The following is a 25,901-nucleotide window of genomic DNA, read 5'->3' as shown; positions in this document are numbered from 1 at the left end:
ATCGATAGATCTACCTCCTGATTTGGATGGTCTCCTGGTACGATGCCTGGTATTTTGGTCCGCGCTGGTGGCGTTTCGATTAGTCGCAGCATCCCTCACATGCAGCGGAAGGAGCGAGAGAAAGGATACTCACTCTCATCGTCTTCTTTCCTCTCATATGATAAGAGCATGTGATAAGCGCACAATATGAGAGAGGAGCTTTAGATCTTCCCACACTAGCGAGAGCGAGACATGGAGAGAGTGTGGATCGATAGATCTACCTCCTGATTTGGATGGTCTCCTGTTACGATGCCTGGTATTTTGGTCCGCGCTAGTAGCGTTTCGATTGGTCGCAGCATCCCTCAAAGGCAGCGGAAGGAGCGAGAGAAAGGATACTCACTCTCTCCGTCATATTTCCTCTCGTATGATAAGAGCATGTGATAAGCGCCCACTAAGAGAGAGGAGCTTTAGATCTTCTCACACCAGCGAGAGCGAGACATGGAGAGAGTGTGGATCGATAGATCTACCTCCTGATTTGGATGGTCTCCTGGTACGATGCCTGGTATTTTGGTCCGCGCTGGTGGCGTTTCGATTAGTCGCAGCATCCCTCACATGCAGCGGAAGGAGCGAGAGAAAGGATACTCACTCTCATCGTCTTCTTTCCTCTCGTATGATAAGAGCATGTGATAAGCATCCAATAAGAGAGAGGATCTTCCCACACCAGCGAGAGCGAGACATGGAGAGAGTGTGGATCGATAGATCTACCTCCTGATTTGGATGGTCTCCTGTTACGATGCCTGGTATTTTGGTCCGCGCTGGTAGCGTTTCGATTGGTCGCAGCATCCCTCAAAGGCAGCGGAAGGAGCGAGAGAAAGGATACTCACTCTCTCCGTCATATTTCCTCTCGTATGATAAGAGCATGTGATAAGCGCACAATAAGAGAGAGGAGCTTTAGATCTTCTCACACCAGCGAGAGCGAGACATGGAGAGAGTGTGGATCGATAGATCTACCTCCTGATTTGGATGGTCTCCTGGTACGATGCCTGGTATTTTGGTCCGCGCTGGTAGCGTTTCGATTGGTCGCAGCATCCCTCACATGTAGCGGAAGAAGTGAGAGAAAGGATACTCACTCTCATCGTCTTCTTTCCTCTCGTATGATAAGAGCATGTGATAAGCATCCAATAAGAGAGAGGATCTTCCCACACCAGCGAGAGCGAGACATGGAGAGAGTGTGGATCGATAGATCTACCTCCTGATTTGGATGGTCTCCTGTTACGATGCCTGGTATTTTGGTCCGCGCTGGTAGCGTTTCGATTGGTCGCAGCATCCCTCACATGTAGCGGAAGAAGTGAGAGAAAGGATACTCACTCTCATCGTCTTCTTTCCTCTCATATGATAAGAGCATGTGATAAGCGCACAATATGAGAGAGGAGCTTTAGATCTTCCCACACTAGCGAGAGCGAGACATGGAGAGAGTGTGGATCGATAGATCTACCTCCTGATTTGGATGGTCTCCTGTTACGATGCCTGGTATTTTGGTCCGCGCTGGTGGCGTTTCGATTGGTCGCAGCATCCCTCAAAGGCAGCGGAAGGAGCGAGAGAAAGGATACTCACTCTCTCCGTCATATTTCCTCTCGTATGATAAGAGCATGTGATAAGCATCCAATAAGAGAGAGGATCTTCCCACACCAGCGAGAGCGAGACATGGAGAGAGTGTGGATCGATAGATCTACCTCCTGATTTGGATGGTCTCCTGTTACGATGCCTGGTATTTTGGTCCGCGCTGGTGGCGTTTCGATTGGTCGCAGCATCCCTCAAAGGCAGCGGAAGGAGCGAGAGAAAGGATACTCACTCTCTCCGTCATATTTCCTCTCGTATGATAAGAGCATGTGATAAGCATCCAATAAGAGAGAGGATCTTCCCACACCAGCGAGAGCGAGACATGGAGAGAGTGTGGATCGATAGATCTACCTCCTGATTTGGATGGTCTCCTGTTACGATGCCTGGTATTTTGGTCCGCGCTAGTAGCGTTTCGATTGGTCGCAGCATCCCCCAAATAAAGCAAAAGGAGCGAGAGAAAGGATACTCACTCTCATCGTCTTCTTTCCTCTCATATGATAAGAGCATGTGATAAGCGCACAATATGAGAGAGGAGCTTTAGATCTTCCCACACTAGCGAGAGCGAGACATGGAGAGAGTGTGGATCGATAGATCTACCTCCTGATTTGGATGGTCTCCTGTTACGATGCCTGGTATTTTGGTCCGCGCTGGTAGCGTTTCGATTGGTCGCAGCATCCCTCAAAGGCAGCGGAAGGAGCGAGAGAAAGGATACTCACTCTCTCCGTCATATTTCCTCTCGTATGATAAGAGCATGTGATAAGCGCACAATAAGAGAGAGGAGCTTTAGATCTTCTCACACCAGCGAGAGCGAGACATGGAGAGAGTGTGGATCGATAGATCTACCTCCTGATTTGGATGGTCTCCTGGTACGATGCCTGGTATTTTGGTCCGCGCTGGTGGCGTTTCGATTAGTCGCAGCATCCCTCACATGCAGCGGAAGGAGCGAGAGAAAGGATACTCACTCTCATCGTCTTCTTTCCTCTCGTATGATAAGAGCATGTGATAAGCATCCAATAAGAGAGAGGATCTTCCCACACCAGCGAGAGCGAGACATGGAGAGAGTGTGGATCGATAGATCTACCTCCTGATTTGGATGGTCTCCTGTTACGATGCCTGGTATTTTGGTCCGCGCTGGTAGCGTTTCGATTGGTCGCAGCATCCCTCACATGTAGCGGAAGAAGTGAGAGAAAGGATACTCACTCTCATCGCCTTCTTTCCTCTCGTATGATAAGAGCATGTGATAAGCGCCCAATAAGAGAGAGGAGCTTTAGATCTTCTCACACCAGCGAGAGCGAGACATGGAGAGAGTGTGGATCGATAGATCTACCTCCTGATTTGGATGGTCTCCTGTTACGATGCCTGGTATTTTGGTCCGCGCTGGTGGCGTTTCGATTGGTCGCAGCATCCCTCAAAGGCAGCGGAAGGAGCGAGAGAAAGGATACTCACTCTCTCCGTCATATTTCCTCTCGTATGATAAGAGCATTTGATAAGCGCCCATTAAGAGAGAGGAGCTGTAGATCTTCTCACACCAGCGAGAGCGAGACATGGAGAGAGTGTGGATCGATAGATCTACCTCCTGATTTGGATGGTCTCCTGGTACGATGCCTGGTATTTTGGTCCGCGCTGGTGGCGTTTCGATTAGTCGCAGCATCCCTCACATGCAGCGGAAGGAGCGAGAGAAAGGATACTCACTCTCATCGTCTTCTTTCCTCTCGTATGATAAGAGCATGTGATAAGCATCCAATAAGAGAGAGGATCTTCCCACACCAGCGAGAGCGAGACATGGAGAGAGTGTGGATCGATAGATCTACCTCCTGATTTGGATGGTCTCCTGTTACGATGCCTGGTATTTTGGTCCGCGCTGGTAGCGTTTCGATTGGTCGCAGCATCCCTCACATGTAGCGGAAGAAGTGAGAGAAAGGATACTCACTCTCATCGCCTTCTTTCCTCTCGTATGATAAGAGCATGTGATAAGCGCCCATTAAGAGAGAGGAGCTTTAGATCTTCTCACACCAGCGAGAGCGAGACATGGAGAGAGTGTGGATCGATAGATCTACCTCCTGATTTGGATGGTCTCCTGTTACGATGCCTGGTATTTTGGTCCGCGCTGGTAGCGTTTCGATTGGTCGCAGCATCCCTCAAAGGCAGCGGAAGGAGCGAGAGAAAGGATACTCACTCTCTCCGTCATATTTCCTCTCGTATGATAAGAGCATTTGATAAGCGCCCATTAAGAGAGAGGAGCTGTAGATCTTCTCACACCAGCGAGAGCGAGACATGGAGAGAGTGTGGATCGATAGATCTACCTCCTGCTTTGGATGGTCTCCTGGTACGATGCCTGGTATTTTGGTCCGCGCTGGTGGCGTTTCGATTAGTCGCAGCATCCCTCACATGCAGCGGAAGGAGCGAGAGAAAGGATACTCACTCTCATCGCCTTCTTTCCTCTCGTATGATAAGAGCATGTGATAAGCGCCCAATAAGAGAGAGGAGCTTTAGATCTTCTCACACCAGCGAGAGCGAGACATGGAGAGAGTGTGGATCGATAGATCTACCTCCTGATTTGGATGGTCTCCTGGTACGATGCCTGGTATTTTGGTCCGCGCTAGTAGCGTTTCGATTGGTCGCAGCATCCCCCAAATAAAGCGAAAGGAGCGAGAGAAAGGATACTCACTCTTTCCGTCATATTTCCTCTCGTATGATAAGAGCATGTGATAAGCGCCCATTAAGAGAGAGGAGCTGTAGATCTTCTCACACCAGCGAGAGCGAGACATGGAGAGAGTGTGGATCGATAGATCTACCTCCTGATTTGGATGGTCTCCTGTTACGATGCCTGGTATTTTGGTCCGCGCTGGTGGCGTTTCGATTGGTCGCAGCATCCCTCAAAGGCAGCGGAAGGAGCGAGAGAAAGGATACTCACTCTCTCCGTCATATTTCCTCTCGTATGATAAGAGCATTTGATAAGCGCCCATTAAGAGAGAGGAGCTGTAGATCTTCTCACACCAGCGAGAGCGAGACATGGAGAGAGTGTGGATCGATAGATCTACCTCCTGATTTGGATGGTCTCCTGGTACGATGCCTGGTATTTTGGTCCGCGCTGGTGGCGTTTCGATTAGTCGCAGCATCCCTCACATGCAGCGGAAGGAGCGAGAGAAAGGATACTCACTCTCATCGTCTTCTTTCCTCTCGTATGATAAGAGCATGTGATAAGCATCCAATAAGAGAGAGGATCTTCCCACACCAGCGAGAGCGAGACATGGAGAGAGTGTGGATCGATAGATCTACCTCCTGATTTGGATGGTCTCCTGTTACGATGCCTGGTATTTTGGTCCGCGCTGGTAGCGTTTCGATTGGTCGCAGCATCCCTCACATGTAGCGGAAGAAGTGAGAGAAAGGATACTCACTCTCATCGCCTTCTTTCCTCTCGTATGATAAGAGCATGTGATAAGCGCCCAATAAGAGAGAGGAGCTTTAGATCTTCTCACACCAGCGAGAGCGAGACATGGAGAGAGTGTGGATCGATAGATCTACCTCCTGATTTGGATGGTCTCCTGTTACGATGCCTGGTATTTTGGTCCGCGCTGGTGGCGTTTCGATTGGTCGCAGCATCCCTCAAAGGCAGCGGAAGGAGCGAGAGAAAGGATACTCACTCTCTCCGTCATATTTCCTCTCGTATGATAAGAGCATTTGATAAGCGCCCATTAAGAGAGAGGAGCTGTAGATCTTCTCACACCAGCGAGAGCGAGACATGGAGAGAGTGTGGATCGATAGATCTACCTCCTGATTTGGATGGTCTCCTGGTACGATGCCTGGTATTTTGGTCCGCGCTGGTGGCGTTTCGATTGGTCGCAGCATCCCTCACATGCAGCGGAAGGAGCGAGAGAAAGGATACTCACTCTCATCGTCTTCTTTCCTCTCGTATGATAAGAGCATGTGATAAGCGCCCAATAAGAGAGAGGAGCTTTAGATCTTCTCACACCAGCGAGAGCGAGACATGGAGAGAGTGTGGATCGATAGATCTACCTCCTGATTTGGATGGTCTCCTGGTACGATGCCTGGTATTTTGGTCCGCGCTGGTAGCGTTTCGATTGGTCGCAGCATCCCTCAAAGGCAGCGGAAGGAGCGAGAGAAAGGATACTCACTCTTTCCGTCATATTTCCTCTCGTATGATAAGAGCATGTGATAAGCGCCCATTAAGAGAGAGGAGCTGTAGATCTTCTCACACCAGCGAGAGCGAGACATGGAGAGAGTGTGGATCGATAGATCTACCTCCTGATTTGGATGGTCTCCTGTTACGATGCCTGGTATTTTGGTCCGCGCTAGTAGCGTTTCGATTGGTCGCAGCATCCCTCACATGTAGCGGAAGAAGTGAGAGAAAGGATACTCACTCTCATCGCCTTCTTTCCTCTCGTATGATAAGAGCATGTGATAAGCGCCCAATAAGAGAGAGGAGCTTTAGATCTTCTCACACCAGCGAGAGCGAGACATGGAGAGAGTGTGGATCGATAGATCTACCTCCTGATTTGGATGGTCTCCAGTTACGATGCCTGGTATTTTGGTCCGCGCTGGTAGCGTTTCGATTGGTCGCAGCATCCCTCAAAGGCAGCGGAAGGAGCGAGAGAAAGGATACTCACTCTTTCCGTCATATTTCCTCTCGTATGATAAGAGCATTTGATAAGCGCCCATTAAGAGAGAGGAGCTGTAGATCTTCTCACACCAGCGAGAGCGAGACATGGAGAGAGTGTGGATCGATAGATCTACCTCCTGATTTGGATGGTCTCCTGGTACGATGCCTGGTATTTTGGTCCGCGCTGGTGGCGTTTCGATTAGTCGCAGCATCCCTCACATGCAGCGGAAGGAGCGAGAGAAAGGATACTCACTCTCATCGCCTTCTTTCCTCTCGTATGATAAGAGCATGTGATAAGCGCCCAATAAGAGAGAGGAGCTTTAGATCTTCTCACACCAGCGAGAGCGAGACATGGAGAGAGTGTGGATCGATAGATCTACCTCCTGATTTGGATGGTCTCCTGGTACGATGCCTGGTATTTTGGTCCGCGCTAGTAGCGTTTCGATTGGTCGCAGCATCCCCCAAATAAAGCGAAAGGAGCGAGAGAAAGGATACTCACTCTTTCCGTCATATTTCCTCTCGTATGATAAGAGCATGTGATAAGCGCCCATTAAGAGAGAGGAGCTGTAGATCTTCTCACACCAGCGAGAGCGAGACATGGAGAGAGTGTGGATCGATAGATCTACCTCCTGATTTGGATGGTCTCCTGTTACGATGCCTGGTATTTTGGTCCGCGCTGGTAGCGTTTCGATTGGTCGCAGCATCCCTCACATGTAGCGAAAGAAGTGAGAGAAAGGATACTCACTCTCATCGTCTTCTTTCCTCTCATATGATAAGAGCATGTGATAAGCGCACAATAAGAGAGAGGAGCTTTAGATCTTCTCACACCAGCGAGAGCGAGACATGGAGAGAGTGTGGATCGATAGATCTACCTCCTGATTTGGATGGTCTCCTGTTACGATGCCTGGTATTTTGGTCCGCGCTGGTGGCGTTTCGATTGGTCGCAGCATCCCTCACATGTAGCGGAAGAAGTGAGAGAAAGGATACTCACTCTCATCGCCTTCTTTCCTCTCGTATGATAAGAGCATGTGATAAGCGCCCAATAAGAGAGAGGAGCTTTAGATCTTCTCACACCAGCGAGAGCGAGACATGGAGAGAGTGTGGATCGATAGATCTACCTCCTGATTTGGATGGTCTCCTGTTACGATGCCTGGTATTTTGGTCCGCGCTGGTAGCGTTTCGATTGGTCGCAGCATCCCTCAAAGGCAGCGGAAGGAGCGAGAGAAAGGATACTCACTCTTTCCGTCATATTTCCTCTCGTATGATAAGAGCATGTGATAAGCGCCCATTAAGAGAGAGGAGCTGTAGATCTTCTCACACCAGCGAGAGCGAGACATGGAGAGAGTGTGGATCGATAGATCTACCTCCTGATTTGGATGGTCTCCTGTTACGATGCCTGGTATTTTGGTCCGCGCTGGTAGCGTTTCGATTGGTCGCAGCATCCCTCAAAGGCAGCGGAAGGAGCGAGAGAAAGGATACTCACTCTCATCGTCTTCTTTCCTCTCATATGATAAGAGCATGTGATAAGCGCACAATATGAGAGAGGAGCTTTAGATCTTCCCACACTAGCGAGAGCGAGACATAGAGAGCGAGACATGGAGAGAGTGGTAAGCGTTTCGAGCGCAGCATGTAGAAAGGATACTCACTCTCATCGTCTTCTTTCCTCTCATATGATAAGAGCATGTGATAAGCGCCCATTAAGAGAGAGGAGCTTTAGATCTTCTCACACCAGCGAGAGCGAGACATGGAGAGAGTGTGGATCGATAGATCTACCTCCTGATTTGGATGGTCTCCTGTTACGATGCCTGGTATTTTGGTCCGCGCTGGTAGCGTTTCGATTGGTCGCAGCATCCCTCAAAGGCAGCGGAAGGAGCGAGAGAAAGGATACTCACTCTCTCCGTCATATTTCCTCTCGTATGATAAGAGCATGTGATAAGCGCCCACTAAGAGAGAGGAGCTTTAGATCTTCTCACACCAGCGAGAGCGAGACATGGAGAGAGTGTGGATCGATAGATCTACCTCCTGATTTGGATGGTCTCCTGTTACGATGCCTGGTATTTTGGTCCGCGCTGGTAGCGTTTCGATTGGTCGCAGCATCCCTCAAAGGCAGCGGAAGAAGTGAGAGAAAGGATACTCACTCTCATCGTCTTCTTTCCTCTCATATGATAAGAGCATGTGATAAGCGCCCATTAAGAGAGAGGAGCTTTAGATCTTCTCACACCAGCGAGAGCGAGACATGGAGAGAGTGTGGATCGATAGATCTACCTCCTGATTTGGATGGTCTCCTGTTACGATGCCTGGTATTTTGGTCCGCGCTGGTAGCGTTTCGATTGGTCGCAGCATCCCTCAAAGGCAGCGGAAGGAGCGAGAGAAAGGATACTTACCCTCTCCGTCATCTTTCCTCTCGTATGATAAGAGCAGGTGATAAGCGCCCATTAAGAGAGAGGAGCTTTAGATCTTCTCACACCAGCGAGAGCGAGACATGGAGAGAGTGTGGATCGATAGATCTACCTCCTGATTTGGATGGTCTCCTGGTACGATGCCTGGTATTTTGGTCCGCGCTGGTGGCGTTTCGATTGGTCGCAGCATCCCTCACATGTAGCGGAAGAAGTGAGAGAAAGGATACTCACTCTCATCGCCTTCTTTCCTCTCGTATGATAAGAGCATGTGATAAGCGCTCAATAAGAGAGAGGAGCTTTAGATCTTCTCACACCAGCGAGAGCGAGACATGGAGAGAGTGTGGATCGATAGATCTACCTCCTGATTTGGATGGTCTCCTGGTACGATGCCTGGTATTTTGGTCCGCGCTGGTGGCGTTTCGATTGGTCGCAGCATCCCTCAAAGGCAGCGGAAGGAGCGAGAGAAAGGATACTCACTCTCTCCGTCATATTTCCTCTCGTATGATAAGAGCATGTGATAAGCGCCCATTAAGAGAGAGGAGCTGTAGATCTTCTCACACCAGCGAGAGCGAGACATGGAGAGAGTGTGGATCGATAGATCTACCTCCTGATTTGGATGGTCTCCTGTTACGATGCCTGGTATTTTGGTCCGCGCTGGTAGCGTTTCGATTGGTCGCAGCATCCCTCAAAGGCAGCGGAAGGAGCGAGAGAAAGGATACTTACCCTCTCCGTCATCTTTCCTCTCGTATGATAAGAGCAGGTGATAAGCGCCCATTAAGAGAGAGGAGCTTTAGATCTTCTCACACCAGCGAGAGCGAGACATGGAGAGAGTGTGGATCGATAGATCTACCTCCTGATTTGGATGGTCTCCTGGTACGATGCCTGGTATTTTGGTCCGCGCTGGTGGCGTTTCGATTGGTCGCAGCATCCCTCACATGTAGCGGAAGAAGTGAGAGAAAGGATACTCACTCTCATCGCCTTCTTTCCTCTCGTATGATAAGAGCATGTGATAAGCGCTCAATAAGAGAGAGGAGCTTTAGATCTTCTCACACCAGCGAGAGCGAGACATGGAGAGAGTGTGGATCGATAGATCTACCTCCTGATTTGGATGGTCTCCTGGTACGATGCCTGGTATTTTGGTCCGCGCTGGTGGCGTTTCGATTGGTCGCAGCATCCCTCAAAGGCAGCGGAAGGAGCGAGAGAAAGGATACTCACTCTCTCCGTCATCTTTCCTCTCGTATGATAAGAGCAAGTGATAAGCGCCCACTAAGAGAGAGGAGCTATAAATCCTCTACCACAAGTGAGAGCGAGAGAGTGTGGATCGATAGATCTACCTCCTGATTTGGATGATCTCCTGGTACGATGCCTGGTATTTTGGTCCGCGCTAGTAGCGTTTCGATTGGTCGCAGCATCCCCCAAATAAAGCGAAAGGAGCGAGAGAAAGGATACTCACTCTCATCGTCTTCTTTCCTCTCATATGATAAGAGCATGTGATAAGCGCCCATTAAGAGAGAGGAGCTTTAGATCTTCTCACACCAGCGAGAGCGAGACATGGAGAGAGTGTGGATCGATAGATCTACCTCCTGATTTGGATGGTCTCCTGTTACGATGCCTGGTATTTTGGTCCGCGCTGGTGGCGTTTCGATTGGTCGCAGCATCCCTCACATGTAGCGGAAGGAGCGAGAGAAAGGATACTCACTCTCTCCGTCATCTTTCCTCTCGTATGATAAGAACATCCCTTCATAGTTTGTGATTTGTGATATCAATACTATTTCCACATAAATTCAACTATTTTACAGTTCTTTCGTAAAAACAACATCACAGCTGTAAATTATATACGTTTTCGATTTATTCCATTCGTTATCTATTCCTTTGCACCGTCCGAACCGTCGCTTGGTTTCTCCTTTCGTTAACCCTTAGACCTCTCTTCCTCTCTTCCGTCCTTCCTTCCTTCCAAATGTAAAGAAAAACAGACAATCTAATAATAAATAAACGGGTTGTTTGCAAACTACTATCATCACTTCTCTCTATACTCTTACCCAACTAACGCATCCCCTACCAGAAGTCTTTTGCACCCATTGCACCCCTCAACCACAATTTAACAACACAATCACGCACCATTTTCGTAAGGCAAAACAGCAACAGCGCGATGAAATGGGATGATGGACTCACTTCCCGTCGCCCTTTGCTGCTAGGTTCAGTAGTGTGTTCAGGCGTTCGATTTTTTTTTTTTGTTTGGTAGCTGAGTGAGTTTGCTGAACAGTACACACTGATTGCACAAAGGTTAGCAAAAACTTTGATCAAAATCAAAGAACCAAAGGATGATTGCCGCATGCCCTGTAACGGACAATCGTTTGTGATTAAAAACAAACAAAAGAAAGCGCCAAAAACAATCCAAAACCACTGTTCCTCTGTTTTTTTTATCAACAATCTTTCGCTAATCGCTAATCATTTTCTTTTGTCAGTCAAATTTATTCCTAAACTTGTATTTATTTGTTGCCCCTTTTGTGCCTTTTGTGAATAGTTTACCCAAAAAAAAAAAAAAACAGCCGAAATTGGATGCGTAGAAAACGCGCTACAGGCAATATAAATGGCCCCTTCTTCCGGAAAATACCTTCTCACAGACTATTGCTTTCGGGTTTCTTCGCCCTCTATCTCCCTATGATCCCGCAAACACCCACAAAACGTTCGATTGCACGTGTACACCAAAAGATGATGTGTTGGCTTCTTTCCTGCTCGCGTCACTATCGCGTGTTTCACTATGTCCTAAATTGTTTGTATCATACTGTTTTCTTTTCGCCCCCATTTTCCATTCCCCATGCGCTTGTGTTCTACTATCACGCACTACTTACTTTCTAAACGCGGTTCGATCGTTCGATGCGTGATTCGATGATGAATGGGGCTTGAATTTCATTATTCTAAACGCGTCTACTTACCGGCTAACCCTAACACAGTGTAGAGAACACCAGCCGGAGGAGTGAATGATAGACGATGGGTAGGTGTTGTTGGGGTGGAGTGGAGCTATTTACACGTATTACAATTTAGAACGGCGTCTTGCATCATTCCTCCTCCTGCCGCGGAGCCGGTTTAGTAATCGTCGTTAAAGCACAGCACGAAGTAACGATATCGGGGATCGATCCAGTAGTACAGCTAACTGCAGGAGGGATGGGTGCTAACTAGGGTGAGGGAAGTGTCCTTAAATCTAACCTGATCTCTCGCAACAAATGTGATGATGCAAACGCCTCCGTGTACGGCTCCGTGAGAATGAGCGAACTGCTGCGGCACTGTTAGCCGTCTCACACACGCATACCCACTCAAGCTATCTTCTTATCGTGTACTCTCTTTCACTGCTTATAAATATATATATGGTATTGACAATAAACCACGTGCTGCGGTTGTGCACGTTTGGCGTTCAGTTCTGTTTGTGTGTGTGTGTTGCCATTGCTTACTTTGCTTCGCAAGTCCTTGGTATAGTTAAACACTACCCCACCACACACTTTGTCGGCGTCGTGCAACGAACGCTCCAATAGGGAGTCCCCGCTAGGAACCGAGGCATATTTGATCAATGATCCTTCTCCTGCTGCTGCTGCTGCTGCTGCTGCTCTTCAAGCAAGAGCGCAGCGAAATGCAATCCTTGTCGACCAACCTTCGCAACGCGGGATGAAAGCCTTTGCGTTCTTCCTGATATAACTGTGTCTCTATGTATGCACACGTGGCTTTATTGCCTTGTGCTTGGCGGTGGTAACGCGTCTTCCATGTCCGATACGGATCCACCTAGCTGGTGCGCCGAAGCATTATTTGATTGATTACCTATCGAAATTTTATGAAAAAGGAAAAAGATTAGTGAAAACACAATTCGACTTTCATACATAAAAAGACACGGAAAATGAAATAAAACACAGGCTAAAGCATTCAAACAGGGCTGATAAAAGCACAAAAGCAAAAACGAATGAAAATACAGTCTACGACAAATTGATTTTCTAGAAATGAACGAAAAACGGACCAAGTAATTGTGGAACAACATAAAACTAAAGACAATAACAAACACGATCATGAGATAAAACACTACACGTGCATGTTTGTAGCTAGTTAAAGAACTACAAAATAAACTCCAATCAAGAAACACGACAATAGCAAAGAAAATATGAAAAAATCACACCAAACGGCACACGAACACTCAGACAAAACTGACCTAAAAAACCAAAAGCAGCGCCGTGCGAAAGCAAACTTATCTAATTGACGCTGCTGCGGCAACTGCTGGACTGAGGTGTCTTAGAATTACAAACAACAATTGTAACAACTTTGATTCCACCTTCCAGCAAGCACCGCCGCGCGTCCTTCAATTCGTAACGATAGTGGTAACATACACACATACGTGGTAAAGTACGCCACGCACAGAGAGAGAGGGAGCGTTACGAACCGAAGGACACCACCAATTAGATAACCTCACACGTCTGTCGGCGCCGTTAGGAGGCGTCGATGGTCGAGGCGGCCGAGAAGGCAGCGCTACTACTGCCGCCGGTACTGCCGGCGGGACCACCGACCGGTGACCGCTGCCCATCGTCCGTACCGTTACCGTCCGAGGCGGAACTCTCGCTTAGCTCTAGCTGACAGCCTGCGCAATATGTGTGTGAAGAAGCGGAAGGTCCCGCAACACCCCCGCGTAAATGGCAAAATGAAACACGCGCACACACACACACACACGCGCACACACACATTCCCGATGAGATTGATGGTTGAATGGAGCGCGAACGTTTGGTTTTGTGGTGGAGAAAAGATCGAAAAAACAGCATCAAACGGTGTAGTAAATTGGCGAGTCATAAAAGTCAAGCGATGCAACAGCCACAAAGCGCGTACTATCGCGTAAGCGGAAACGAGTACGGTGAGAGATGGAAGTGGGAGCAACAGTCAAGTGAAGCAACGTTTTGCCCTACCTAGCACCACCGCTTCGACGCGTGCCCGATCCCGATCGATGTAGAACGCGGTCACGAGGAAGAACACGCCGCCGAGGATCTCCACGAAGCAGGTGGAAAACAGCGCGTACTGCAGCGCGCGGAACTGCACCAGCGGCGAATCCTCTGCCGGCGGGCTGGCGGCCTGCAGCATGGCCACGGTCGAGTTTTCGGCCAGCTGCGACAGGACGGCAATCGAGTGGGAGGACGACGATTCGACGCTCGGGTGGTACGCATCGGTTGCGACGGCATCGTGCACGATGCGAAGCACTCGCTTGATCGATTCCGAAATCTGCGAAAAAGTGAAGAAAAAGGCAATGATTAAAACTCTCCGGACTAGAGCGACTTACCAGAGTACTAGAGTACTTACCACACCCACGAAGTACGGGCTGCCAGCATCACCGAATGCGTGGGAGATAAGAATCTGGAAGGCCTCTGCGGTCGATCGTCTCGTAGGCACAACGACGTACTGCGAAGATAAAATACAAGATGATTAGTATGAACTTTTCGTGTAGGGGTGATTAAAAGCGAATTAAGCAGTGGGAATTAAGAGAAAGAGCGACCAAGAGAGAGCTTCACGATAACGCGACAGACGGTTGGCGGCAGCTATCGCAACAAAATTACATGTTTGCGCTACTGTTCCCAAGATGGCGCTGTGCGCAGTTGAGAGATGGAATGCGTGCGAGGGCTCGGCGCAGACAGCGCGCGAAACAGGTTTCGCTTTCGATTGGTATTTTTAAACGCGTGCAAACAGCTGGTGCTGTCATTGACCGAGCAACAACAACAAAAAGCAAAACAAAAAAACATTGCTTTCACACACTATTCCTTGTTGTGCGATTGATATTGTTCTATCCTCACGCGGAAGAGGTTGTGTTGTGAAATTGTAGCCAAAACGTCTTTTTTTTCGTAACCGTAGCCAATCCATCTTCCTTGCTTCGTGACAATCTATGCACCGATGCTACTGAGGAATGTGTGTGGTGGTACTACAAACATGTACGTTGAGCCGATACGTTGGGCGATCGTAGCAAGGACAGACGATATTTACCACCTTCTTCCTGTGCTCAGCAGGAACAGGGAGGACAGAAATAAAAAAAAAACCGGCCAAAAGTTTATCAAACAAGTATTTTTCTTTGAAAAATCTCTGCCGCGTTTAGAAGTCGATAGTTGCGAAGCTCTCTTTCTCGTGAAATTTTATAAAGTAATTAAGCATGAATTGTTTGTTGTTTTTTAAAGCTTACAATGACGATTAGTTTACGTAAAAGCACACAGAGAAAACATCTACATTTTAATTGGAACACACGCACACATACATACACACAAACACTATTCCTTATGAGAAACTACCTTCACCAGGGGATGTATAAGTTATTTTAAGGAATAAAAGGACTATATTCAGAAAGGTATTGTGATATGAGAGAAACAGATTTGTATCTCCTTTACAGGGTTTTCCAGGGATTCTCATAGTTGTGGGACACAATCTTAACTCTTTCTTAAGGAAGTGAACTTCATATGATGGAAATTGGTCTCCATGGTGCCCTTTTTGGGCAGACTTCTTGTAAATTCCTGTTGGATTTGACAACAAATGTGCTATAGAGTCCAATTCCCATTACATTAAGTTCATTTCCGATAGGAAAGAGTCAATAAAGTGTCCCACAACTATGAAAACACCTGGAAAACCCTGTATTATTCAGTAGATGAAAGGGCAAGAGCAAATTTTTCAAAATAATTCTCAATAGGACTAGAAGTAATCCAGGGGTTTAAAGGTATTTATGAAAACGCTCTGGTTTTAATGGAATCGGTTGGAAGAAAGTTGAAAAGATCCCGATAGCAGTTAATAAATGATCAACTTTCATTGTAAAAATTCACAAAACGCTTGTTTGTGCATTGCAAAAGGCAAAGTCAAATATAGCAGGACAAGGTGTTAATCTATTTACAAAACATAAAATATATCACATTCCATTCCTGCTTGAATGTTACCAACAGTTCACCATAAACCTTCACCATGTTTAGGATTAATTTACCTTAAAAACCAGCAGAATTAGGAGTATTTACTAGGAAAACAGGGAAGCGAAAGTGTGCGTGCGTGCGTGCGTGTGTGCTCGTTCGGTCTCGTATTTGCGTGTGTATTTATAATCTAACCAAGTACCCAAAAGGACACAAAAGCAACAGCAGTAGTAGTAAAAGCGACGAACGATTACAGTGTTCTTAAGATAATGACGAGTAGAGAGACTTTTGCAGTAGTACAGTGAGGCACAAGAACATGTGTTAAAGTATTAGCCGACTAGTGAAGCAGAAGAGGACTAGTAGTTACAAAGATGTAGGTAGCACAGCACACAGCTTTTGGGTCCAAAGAGTGAGAGAGCGAGTATAAAAAAAAACACACACACAACAGTGTACTGGGAAATTGGTGATTGTCTCTTACCAGCAGAATGTCCGCTACGATCGCCCAATTGAGATTGAGGGCAAGTTCGCCGAAAAAGATTAGCGCATACGTCGCGTAAATGTTCGCCCGCACCGAGAACATGGCGCCGACCAGCAGGGGCGCACTCAGAAGCAAACCGGTCGCACAGATGTACGGGTCGGCCTTTACGTTTTTCGCGTTCAGCCGCTGGGACAGGTACGACCCGAGCGGCACACCGATGATGCCGGTCGTCATTGTAATTGCGCCGAATATGAACGACACCCTTTTGGTGTGCGTGTGTGTGCGTGAATGATTTAACGTAGTATTGTGAGAATATGTGCAGAGGAGGGAGCATAGATTGTCACGGGCAGGCAAGATCGGAACGACATTGTACGACAAATTCAGAACACGGGCGCGCAGGATAAAACCATCACATAAAGGAATAGAAGAGAAAGGGTTCCGAAAAGAAAACGAAAAGAAGAAAAAAAGGGAAAATTTGATTAATTTTGAGCGAGGAAGGAACCTGTAGAAAAATAATTATTATAAAAAAGGAATGCTAAAATAAGGCTCGGCTAGAATTGTTCCAATATGCCACAACAAACTGCCGCTAGCTCTGTCTGCGCATCCTTCGTTATCGTGTACGCCTCTTGAAGCATGCTCTTTCCACGCTTCCATCGCTGTTTGCTACCATCGCTTACCAGCAGCATGTCGGCCACTATCGGCCAGGACAGATTGAGTGCCACCTCGGCAAAGAACACCAGCGTAAAGCACCAGCCGCCGCTGTACTTCACCACCACCAGGCCCAGATAAATCAACGGCGAGCTGGTGATCAAGCCGGCCGCACAAATCAGTGGATCCGCATTCCTATAGTGTGGCCGCAATCGGCTCGATAGCAGTGTGCCAAGCGGTACCCCGATCAGCCCAGCCACCATTGCGACGGTTCCGAACTTGTACGAAACGCTTTATGGGAGTAGGAAAGTATGGACACATTGTAACGCTTGCATTAGAACAAAAAATAAACGGCGCTGGCACGGGATTGCTCATCCGCCTTCCTAAAAAGAAACAAAGAAAATCGTCCCGCGGAACGCTCCGGAGCATCCCGGTAAAGAAACTTCCGGGCTACTTACTCGTTAAGTGTAACATGCTCGTTGCCCGGTTGCGAGATCAGCCCCAGATGGATGAACTTCGGACCCCACCAGGCCAGCGCACCGGTCACGAACGCCACGCAGGTGAAGCCGGCGGTCGACAGCATGAACGAACGGTTGCGCATGATCGCCTTCACGTCCTCCTTGTACGAGGTGGTCTGCATGTGGTGTGTGCCCTCGCTCTGGCCGCGCTGCGGATCCCGCAGCATCACGATCAGCACCACCGCGATCGCACCCAGCACCGGCGTCACGCGCAGCGACCATACCCACGAGTTCATAATGCTGGCCATCTTGGCACCGACGATGTACCTACAATGGAAGAATGTCATATTAATATCCTCTTGTTTTCCGCGCTCTCGTGGAGTGTTTCCATCCCAACCTACCCCAAGCCCGACCCGACCGGGATGGCGAAGTAGAACAGGGCCAGCATCCTCGATCGCATCTCGCCGACGAACAGGTCGGAGATGATCGTGGGCGCTATCGTGCTGTAGGACGCCTCGCCAATGCCGACCAGCGCCCGGAACGTGATGAACCACCCGAAATGGTCCATGTACGAGCCGAGCAGGGTGGTCGTGCTCCAGAGCGACACGCCCAGCACCATGATCCATTTGCGCGAGTACCGGTCGCCCAGATAGCCGAACAGCGGTGCGAACACCATGTAGGACAGCACGAACGCGGTCTGCAGGAGGCCACCCTCGTCATCGCCGATCTTAAAGTGGTCCTGTATCTCTGTCAGTACACCTGGAAAGGGAGGGGAAAAAAGGTACACGTTAGCATTGGAGTTAATGGCACGCGGGGGGGTTAGCATCATTATTAGAGGGTTTTTGCGAGAAAAGGAAAAGAAGAAGCTCCATATCTAATTGAACCACACGGAGACGTTAATGGAGCTGTGGTTTATTTAATCCCCATTGTGCGGGGGGATACCGTAACAATCGAGGCGGTCGTCATGAGACGTGCGCGAAGACGTCATAAAAATAGAGATCGCATGATCGGTTGCGCGAGTGGCAAAAAAAAAAGCGTAAAGGTAAGTTGGAACGAATCGTCACCAAGGTGTGTTGCCTCTTTCTGCGCTTCCGTTGACGCAAATCTTGGATGGGTAAGAAAGTATTTTCTGTTTTGATGTAGTGCCCAACACCTTTCAAATGCTCTCAATTATTACACTGCTTGGCGGATAAAGCAATTGATTGCTGGTGGGATGATCGTTGAGCTGTGCAAGGATCAATTTATCCATTTTAATACTGTAGTTGAAGAGAGAGAGAGAGATTCCTTTTCGGGGAAAGAAATTTTGCATTCATCGATTACCATGCTACTAAAAATAAATAAACTCATCATCATTAAAAATGCAACTCATTTGCTCTGCTATCGATTAACCTGAAGGGTTAATTAGGTATTAAATATGCTACGAGCTGACCCATGTCGCATCCTTTTATCAACAAAAAATGCCTTTCGTGGTAGAATGTTAATTAATGCCGTTTGAAGTGTTTGCTATTTGCTTTTCCATCCCGTCCAAAATGCAATTAAAATGCATCGTTTAACCTTTGTTTACGCTGCAGCCGCTGCAAGTTCAATCGAGTTCCGTGTATGCATTGCCGCCCAATTATTTTCCGAAGCAGCAATACAGTTAAAAATGCCCTTTCGAACTGGGATGACATACTGTTTTAACAGATAAATCGTTGCTCAAGATTGAGGAATGCATGCATGCCCCTTCCGCTGTCGTAATGAGAGACACCGTGCACCCGGATGATCGAAGAATAGCGCCAGATCGGATGATCGGTCCGTCAGGTTCACGTGATACCGTTGTAAAGGAAGGCGCCCCCTCGTATTGACGACTTTGAACCTTTGAAGGACCACGCCAAAAAGCAAATACAACAGCCAAACCAAAGAAACGCATTGACCGGGGGGGGGGGGGGGGGGGAGCACTGATTAGTGACACTTTGTTGAAGGAAAAGCAGAGCGTCGTGATGCGACGTGACAAGGAGAGCGAAAGCCAGTGCCGCCTGTTAAAAATAGGGTGTATTTTTATTTCCGTACTATCCGCAGCCAAAAAAGTGGTGGTCAACATCACACCAAGGCGATGGCCGGCAATGACACGCGGTTGCATCATCCGCGGGCTAGGGTGGCGAAGAGCACACAAACACAGCACCGAACGTCATAAAGAATGCTCTTACTCGATGGATGGTTGGTAGAATTTCGCCTTTTGATTCTTTTTACGAGCGGGAACGGATTAGGGAACGTTTTTGAAATATGCCGAAGGGAAGAGAGATTATTTTAGGCTTTTAGTTCTTCAAAGTGATTAGTCAGAATTCATGAGGGATCAGTTTGTTAGAGCTGTTTTGGTGTACAATCATAATTCAATGATTAAAAAATGTAAATTGAAAGTATATTGAGAACAAACAATCAATTCTCAGCCAACAAGAAAATCAATCACTTGATCGAATTATGTCGACGAATGTGATAGCAACTGATCACGCGGTACATAAAGTACGTAAATGGTCGTAAACGGTCACACCGACGTGCTAATGGAAGGAGCCAACTGTCAAGGCGCAAATCAGCAATATCAGCATGCCCAGGACGAGGTGACAACGTCGTACGTGCCCGTCCCACGCTCCCCCCAATGAACGGCATACATAACCTCAATTGTTCTTAAATTTAATTGATCCAGCAATTCGCCTCATCGTGGGAAGAGTCTCGCCGGCCGGTCAATTTGTGTTGTCCGAAAGGGCCCACACATGGCCGGAATGTCTCGCGCGGAGCGTCCATTTGTGCGGTAATTGGCAAATTGGATTGGTAGCCGGTGGCGGTGAAGGTTAGAACAGAAGTCAATCTACCCCGTGGCGATCACATTGATGATCAAATTTGCCAATATATATTAATGCCCCAGGGGGAATTGGACAGTAGTTACAGCAAGGATAGCAAACTATCAATTGATCAAAGGTTGACCCTTCTCACGGTCAGAACGGTTTGTCAAGATCGCGTGTACGTGGATCGTGCGACTGATTTTGAACACACCAGTTTTCACCAGTCAGTCAGTCGGGTCGATTGCAGATGTTTGTAAGGATTCGCAGTGTGAACTGATCCTATTTACGGGGCGTTAGTTAGAAGCGCATTCGCGTTTTGGTTCAATGCCAGCCTGCTACCAAGTTTGAGTCATTGGTTTAATTAATTCCAATTCGGATGCAAGATAAACAAAGCGTCTGTGCAGGCAACGCCAATCCTGCTCGATCGTACGATACATACGGAGACCTTGAGTTTACTCTTCCTCTCTAATGGCGATTCTTCCTCTCAGTCTTTTTCAGCAAGAAGTATAGATTGAAAAGAAAGGCAGAGATGTAAAAGTAATGCTTTCGAAGTACAGTACCGATCGCGTGATCGCGAGCGCACATGAGCACGTATGTCGGAGTATGCCACAACAGTCGGCAGATATAAAAATGCGTTTCTTTTTACACAACCAAGAGAGCAGAGGAGCTCGCTTAAAACTACAGCGAGAACGTGCGTTCCCCTTTTCTTTATGTTTCGCTTCTTTTTTTTAACCGTTCCGTGGTTTATGCTGCAAAGTGCATCCGCGATCGGGATGAAGAGAGAAGCAAGCAGCAAAAAACACCCTCAATCGTTGTAACATGAGGCAGACAACACTTCGATACGGTTAATTTGACTTTATTTGGGTGAAGCGTGACGGGTTTACGGGTTCTGTTTTTACCAAGCCTTCTCAAGTAAACACAGGTTGAACTGTTGTTGTGCTGAAGGTTCCAGCCAAGCTGCGTTCCCTCACAATGAAAGATGCACTCGACCCAATCTAAACAACATGAGGGAATATATGGATGAACTTCTGCGCGCCTCGTCCAGCCGACCGACAGGGGCGGCCACAAGCCGCCACGCGGTTGAAAGCAAAACATTTACCCTTTTACCTCCATGTGGCCCCTGACGCGGGAAGCTGTCGATTTATTGACATTATTTCGACGAAGGGGTCCGGTTGATATGACGTGAAGAGTTCATTAATGGGGAACTTGGAACTAGGGAAACCATAAAAAAAATAATAAAAATCGTGTGTTCTTCTTTATTTGGGACGCCCACCAGCGAAGCGATATGCTTTCAGCTCGTTATGACTCCGTTTCCCTCAAGATTGATCGACGAGATGTCTAGCTTCCGTTTTCACTGACGGGAGAAGCAAAGTTTTGGAAGAAGGGTCGGCGGACGAGCAAAAGGTATAAAAATAAAACGCCACAAACGCACACACTTGGGATGCGGAGGACCGCATTGGAGCGAAGCGAAAAATGCATCAAATCGGAGGCGTTAATTGCGGCTGGAATCCATCACCCTGGAAGTGTAAGGATCCAGGAAAACATAGGGCGCGCGATGATTGATCGAATACAAACGTGGACCAGTTCTACATCCGTACTGGGCCTGCTGCTCGTACATCTTTTTCAGTAAGATCTCGTGACGACGATAAAGCCCTTCCATGATATCCATATTTAAAACAGACAGGCAAACAAAAACCTTCATTCTATGCTCTCTTGTCAAGCTTTGTAAGGGAATTCCAAATGGAACTGAGTGTGGGGAGGGGAAAACCCAGCCATATCAATCGCACTTGTCACGGGCCCGAAACGGAAACCTTTTGAGGCTATGAGATCACTAGATAGCGCTTCTCTCGACACTGTTTGGAGGTTTTACAGCTGGTGTGTTCATAAAGCTGTTTTATGCTCTCTGCTTCGCTCTCTCTCTCTCTCTCTCTTTCTGATGGTAGCAGAGAGATCCAGAGAACATCTTCACCAAACAGAAATCTTGTCGAGTACCCGCAGGCCCGGAGTCCAGATGTGTTAGAAACCACATGGTGGACACACCCCGACCATGACTCGGGTTCCAAAGTACCGGCTAAGCAAGTTGTTTGCTTTCGTAATCAACTCTGGGCCGGCCTCTTAAGACACCGGCCGACCGCAAAAGGTCAGTTTCGAGAGCAGGTGTGTGTGTGTGAGCCGTAGCAGAGGTGTCACTGAGGCCAACAATCTTATCTTACCTTGAGAAGGTGGTAATTTAAGCGCATTGCAAGACCCGCACAAGTCAACTATCTCTGACAACGGTTAATTATTGTATTGCAATGCTTAGAAGAGGAATACTGCAGCTTGTAAATTGCTACAAGTGAAAGGAATTTGCTTGGCTGTGTGACTGCGGGATCTTCATATGGACGGCACGCGGATCATCAAGTCGCTTTTGCAACAAATGTTACCGACTTTATACACTTACATAATCCACACCTTACCGAACGCGTGGTTGCATCGTGCGAAATTGGTGCGAGAAAGTCCACCGCGTGTGCAGGGAAAGGTCCCAGACCGGCGACGACGGCGTCAGATAGATCATTTTATTATTAGCCTTCGCGCGTGCAACAACAACCCAAAAGGGAGCCGAAATTAAATGCCAAATGCACACGCGTCACGGGGGGATGGGATGAGGGCACACCATCATCACACGGGGCGACGGACTGACCCACATCAGCGGCACGGAGGGGGCATAAATTTGACATAACTTCTCATCTCGCTTGGCTTCGCGCTAGCTAATACATCTTGACCGCCCAATGTGTGCCAAATGCGTGTGCGCATTCGTAACAAAGCAGTGGCGGACCGGTGCGCGCAGGTGATGCGTGAATGATTTCCACGGAATTTGGTTAGTTTTCACAATTTATCATTGTGAGGAAAGCAGCAAAAACAAAAAAGCCCGGTGAATGAGAGTGAAATTGCTTCATGATTTTCGATGCTGATGGCGTACTATTTAGTACCAATTGGTATTTAAAGTAATGGCCTAAGACAAGCCCATCGCTGCCAGGGACCAGCGTGTTCGTTACGTCAACGTGCTAAATGACAAAAATAAAATGTAGCGTTTAAAATCGATTCAAAATACCGTAAAAAAGTATATGAATTAAATTAAACGTTGAAAATTAGTTTAGCTAAATACAAAAATCTTTTGTAATGGTTGGTGTCCTTGGCGGACTTCAAGAAAATGGATTTCTATCAACTTTTATTTATTTCATATAGCAAAATTTGCAAAAGAGTGAAGATTCGGTCAAAGCAATAACACAATAATTCAATGTAGATAATGACCACAAATGATCTTAAACATTTACATGTCGTTCAGAATTTTGAAGAAATTTTTGAAATAAGTAAATACTTTGAACCAGTACACCGTCCAACTGTAAGTGCACCGGGGCAACTCCGTGGTTTATTGGAAAGATGCAACGACTGCTACAACGACGGAAAGTAGTTCGATACTCAAAGAAACCATCCTCACAATAATACGTTTTTATGTACTAAAGTCCTTTGAGGCATACTTACAGCCAGGTAAGGCTATAAGTAGGTTATCAAATCACACCAATTGTAAGAAAAAGAAGTTGCCAGAATACAGGGTTTCGAATCATATAATGGTCTACTTGATCCACTCGGTGGAATGTTTGAAATGGTAAGGGGATGTTTGCAACGTTGCTATGGAGGTTTGCATGCATATAGGGGAATCTGTCAAACACTTAGGAGAAGTGTGCAAAACAGCTATGGAGTGTTGCATCCAGCTATGGAGCGCTCGGTTGTAGCGCTGTAGAAATTTATTAAAAAAAAAAATTTAAAAGCATTGCGTGATGATTTAAATGTTTGGGTGATTAAACACATGTTTTAGGATCATCAGAACGAAATAGTGGTTAATGCGTAATAATATTTATTCGAACTAAATTTTCACTACGTCCTATCCGATTCAACACCCAATTCTACTATTTTTTTACATCATCAACATTTTCATACGTATTTAACAATGATGATTCTTGAGGGTATTGTCAAAGTTTTGCAAGAAATCGTTTGACACAGTCTTTACTATTTTCTGCAATTTCATGCTGGTTCTTAGTTGGTTCTAAATTTAACGCGGGTTATTAAAGAAGGGGGGTAATTTGATTACTAGGTAGGAGAACTATGATGAACATTATTTAAAAATTCATGTTTAATTATGAGGAAAAATGTTGCCGCAAAGAAGAAATAGTAGAGTAGAGAATGTAACAAAGAATATTGTTTTAATAGCAAATTCAATTTAAAACTTAATTATTATGTTGCATGACAATATCAGAAACATATGTTTAATCACCCCAAACATTTAAATCATCACGCAGTGCTTTTAAAATTTTTTTTGGATGAATTTCTACAGCGCTACAACCGAGCGCTCCATAGCTGGATGCAAAACTCCATAGCTGTTTTGTACACTTCTCCTAAGCATTTGACATATTCCCCTATATGCATGCAAACCTCCATAGCAACGTTGCAAACATCCCCTTACCATTTCAAACATTCCACCGAGTGGATCAAGTAGTCCATTATATGATTCGAAACCCTGTAAAATAAAAAGATCTTATCAAACTACATGCAATTTAGAATATTACAAGATAAAACATCGTTTGACTATCCTAGCAGCAAAACCAGCTTTGGAATACCAAACAACAAACATTCCCACCTAATCTTGTGAGCCTTAAATCTGGTGCAATACTAATCGCCGCTAAGGGATTTAAAAAAAGACTCAACAAAACTCCGTTTCAAACCGACTCAAACCAGTACGAGCGGTAAACGTCGGTCGTTTACTGTTCCTCTTATCAGGTCAGCCGTTTTCTTACCCCTACAACATCAAGGGGGAGCGCTGAATGTCCATCATCGCTGGTAGGGTGATGTGTAGGTGAGATGGGACGCGACGCGTCATCAGCACGTGAAACGTGTTTTCTGATGGGATGACACACACGCACCCCCAAAGCAACAAACTCTCTGGCCCTGACTGTCGAGGGGGGGTGGATGGCGCCATCACCAATACCACGGCAATCATCCCCTGTAGCGCCACGAACACACGGACACCGTCGTCTAGCCCCGGCAGGGTACATCAGTCTGGACGTCGGTACAAAGTCGTTCACGTCGACACGTCGTTCCCACCGTTAGACGCATAAACCACCAACGAAGAACCGAGCGGTCGAAAAAAAAACAACAACTGCCTGAGAAAACGTGTGAATGGGTAAAAGCAAAGCGCCAAAAAACCTAACAATTGACCAAGAAATTAAGTACCAAACAAGCTGGCCAATTTTAAACACCGAACGCGAGCAAACTAACGACAGTCCGGTAGGTTTAAACGCACCGACCAACGATAATAATAGCAACGATTAAGCGCAAAAAAACGACGAACGAGCGCGCGCGCACACGAAGAAGACAACCCCTGCCGGCCGCTGGGAAGGCCGTTTGGGGATGTGAAGGCCTCCTTCCCCGCCTTTCCTGTCCCACGCCCCAGAGTGACGTCATCCGGTATGGGGCCGAAAAAGTTGCCAACGCCGCTCTGATCGTACGCCGATTGGTCGATTTCGGATCGCGCCACTCTATCTATCGGGAGAGTTTTGCTGCACACACTCTTGGTCTTGTGTGTGTATAGCGGAAGGGGTTGCCTGCCTTTTTTCTCTTTCTCTTTTTGTTGTGTTTGTGGATGTCTGCTCGCTTCCCTTTCAACGCTCCCTCGGTTGTGTTTCATACCCCCCAATGGCACCATCCAAACAGCAAAAAATGGATCCACGCGGAATGTGTGCGCCGAGCTACAGATGCGCGTCTTTGCTCGGTGTTTCTGTGTGGCGTGGCTCTCTTATCGTGTGCCTACGAAGGGAGAGAGAGAGAGAGAGAGAGAGAGAGAGAGAGAGAGAGAGAGAGAGAGAGACTTACGAGAGGGTGCGTGCAAAAACACCACGTTACCCCACACGAATACACACATAAGGTGTAGGGCTTCTCTTTGAGGGTAGTA

At 47.2% G+C, this 25,901-nt stretch overlaps 1 protein-coding gene across 3 annotated transcripts in view; it reads right to left on the bottom strand.

The window, feature by feature from the left end:
* Positions 1-10,446: 10,446 nt before the first annotated feature.
* The window catches only part of LOC120908683 (protein spinster), a 28,114-nt gene continuing 12,659 nt past the window's right edge, over positions 10,447-25,901 (bottom strand). The window contains exons 2-8 of one of the 3 annotated variants that reach the window (XM_040319940.1): positions 17,501-17,858; positions 17,100-17,426; positions 16,671-16,932; positions 13,942-14,040; positions 13,554-13,863; positions 12,812-13,234; positions 10,447-12,429 (exon numbers count right to left, since the gene is read on the bottom strand). In XM_040319940.1, coding sequence (XP_040175874.1) covers positions 13,086-13,234; positions 13,554-13,863; positions 13,942-14,040; positions 16,671-16,932; positions 17,100-17,426; positions 17,501-17,858 — 1,505 coding nt within the window. In that variant the 3' untranslated portion in view covers positions 10,447-12,429; positions 12,812-13,085. Of the gene's footprint in view, positions 12,430-12,811; positions 13,235-13,553; positions 13,864-13,941; positions 14,041-15,993; positions 16,256-16,670; positions 16,933-17,099; positions 17,427-17,500; positions 17,859-25,901 lie in introns of all 3 variants that reach the window. The other 2 variants (XM_040319939.1, XM_040319942.1) reach the window with 2 other exon arrangements.

The sequence above is a fragment of the Anopheles arabiensis genome, chromosome 2 (assembly GCF_016920715.1).
Source record: "Anopheles arabiensis isolate DONGOLA chromosome 2, AaraD3, whole genome shotgun sequence".
NCBI lineage: Eukaryota > Metazoa > Arthropoda > Insecta > Diptera > Culicidae > Anopheles > Anopheles arabiensis.
Note: the sequence above shows the minus strand (reverse complement) of the source record. Positions and strands in the feature narration are given on the sequence as shown.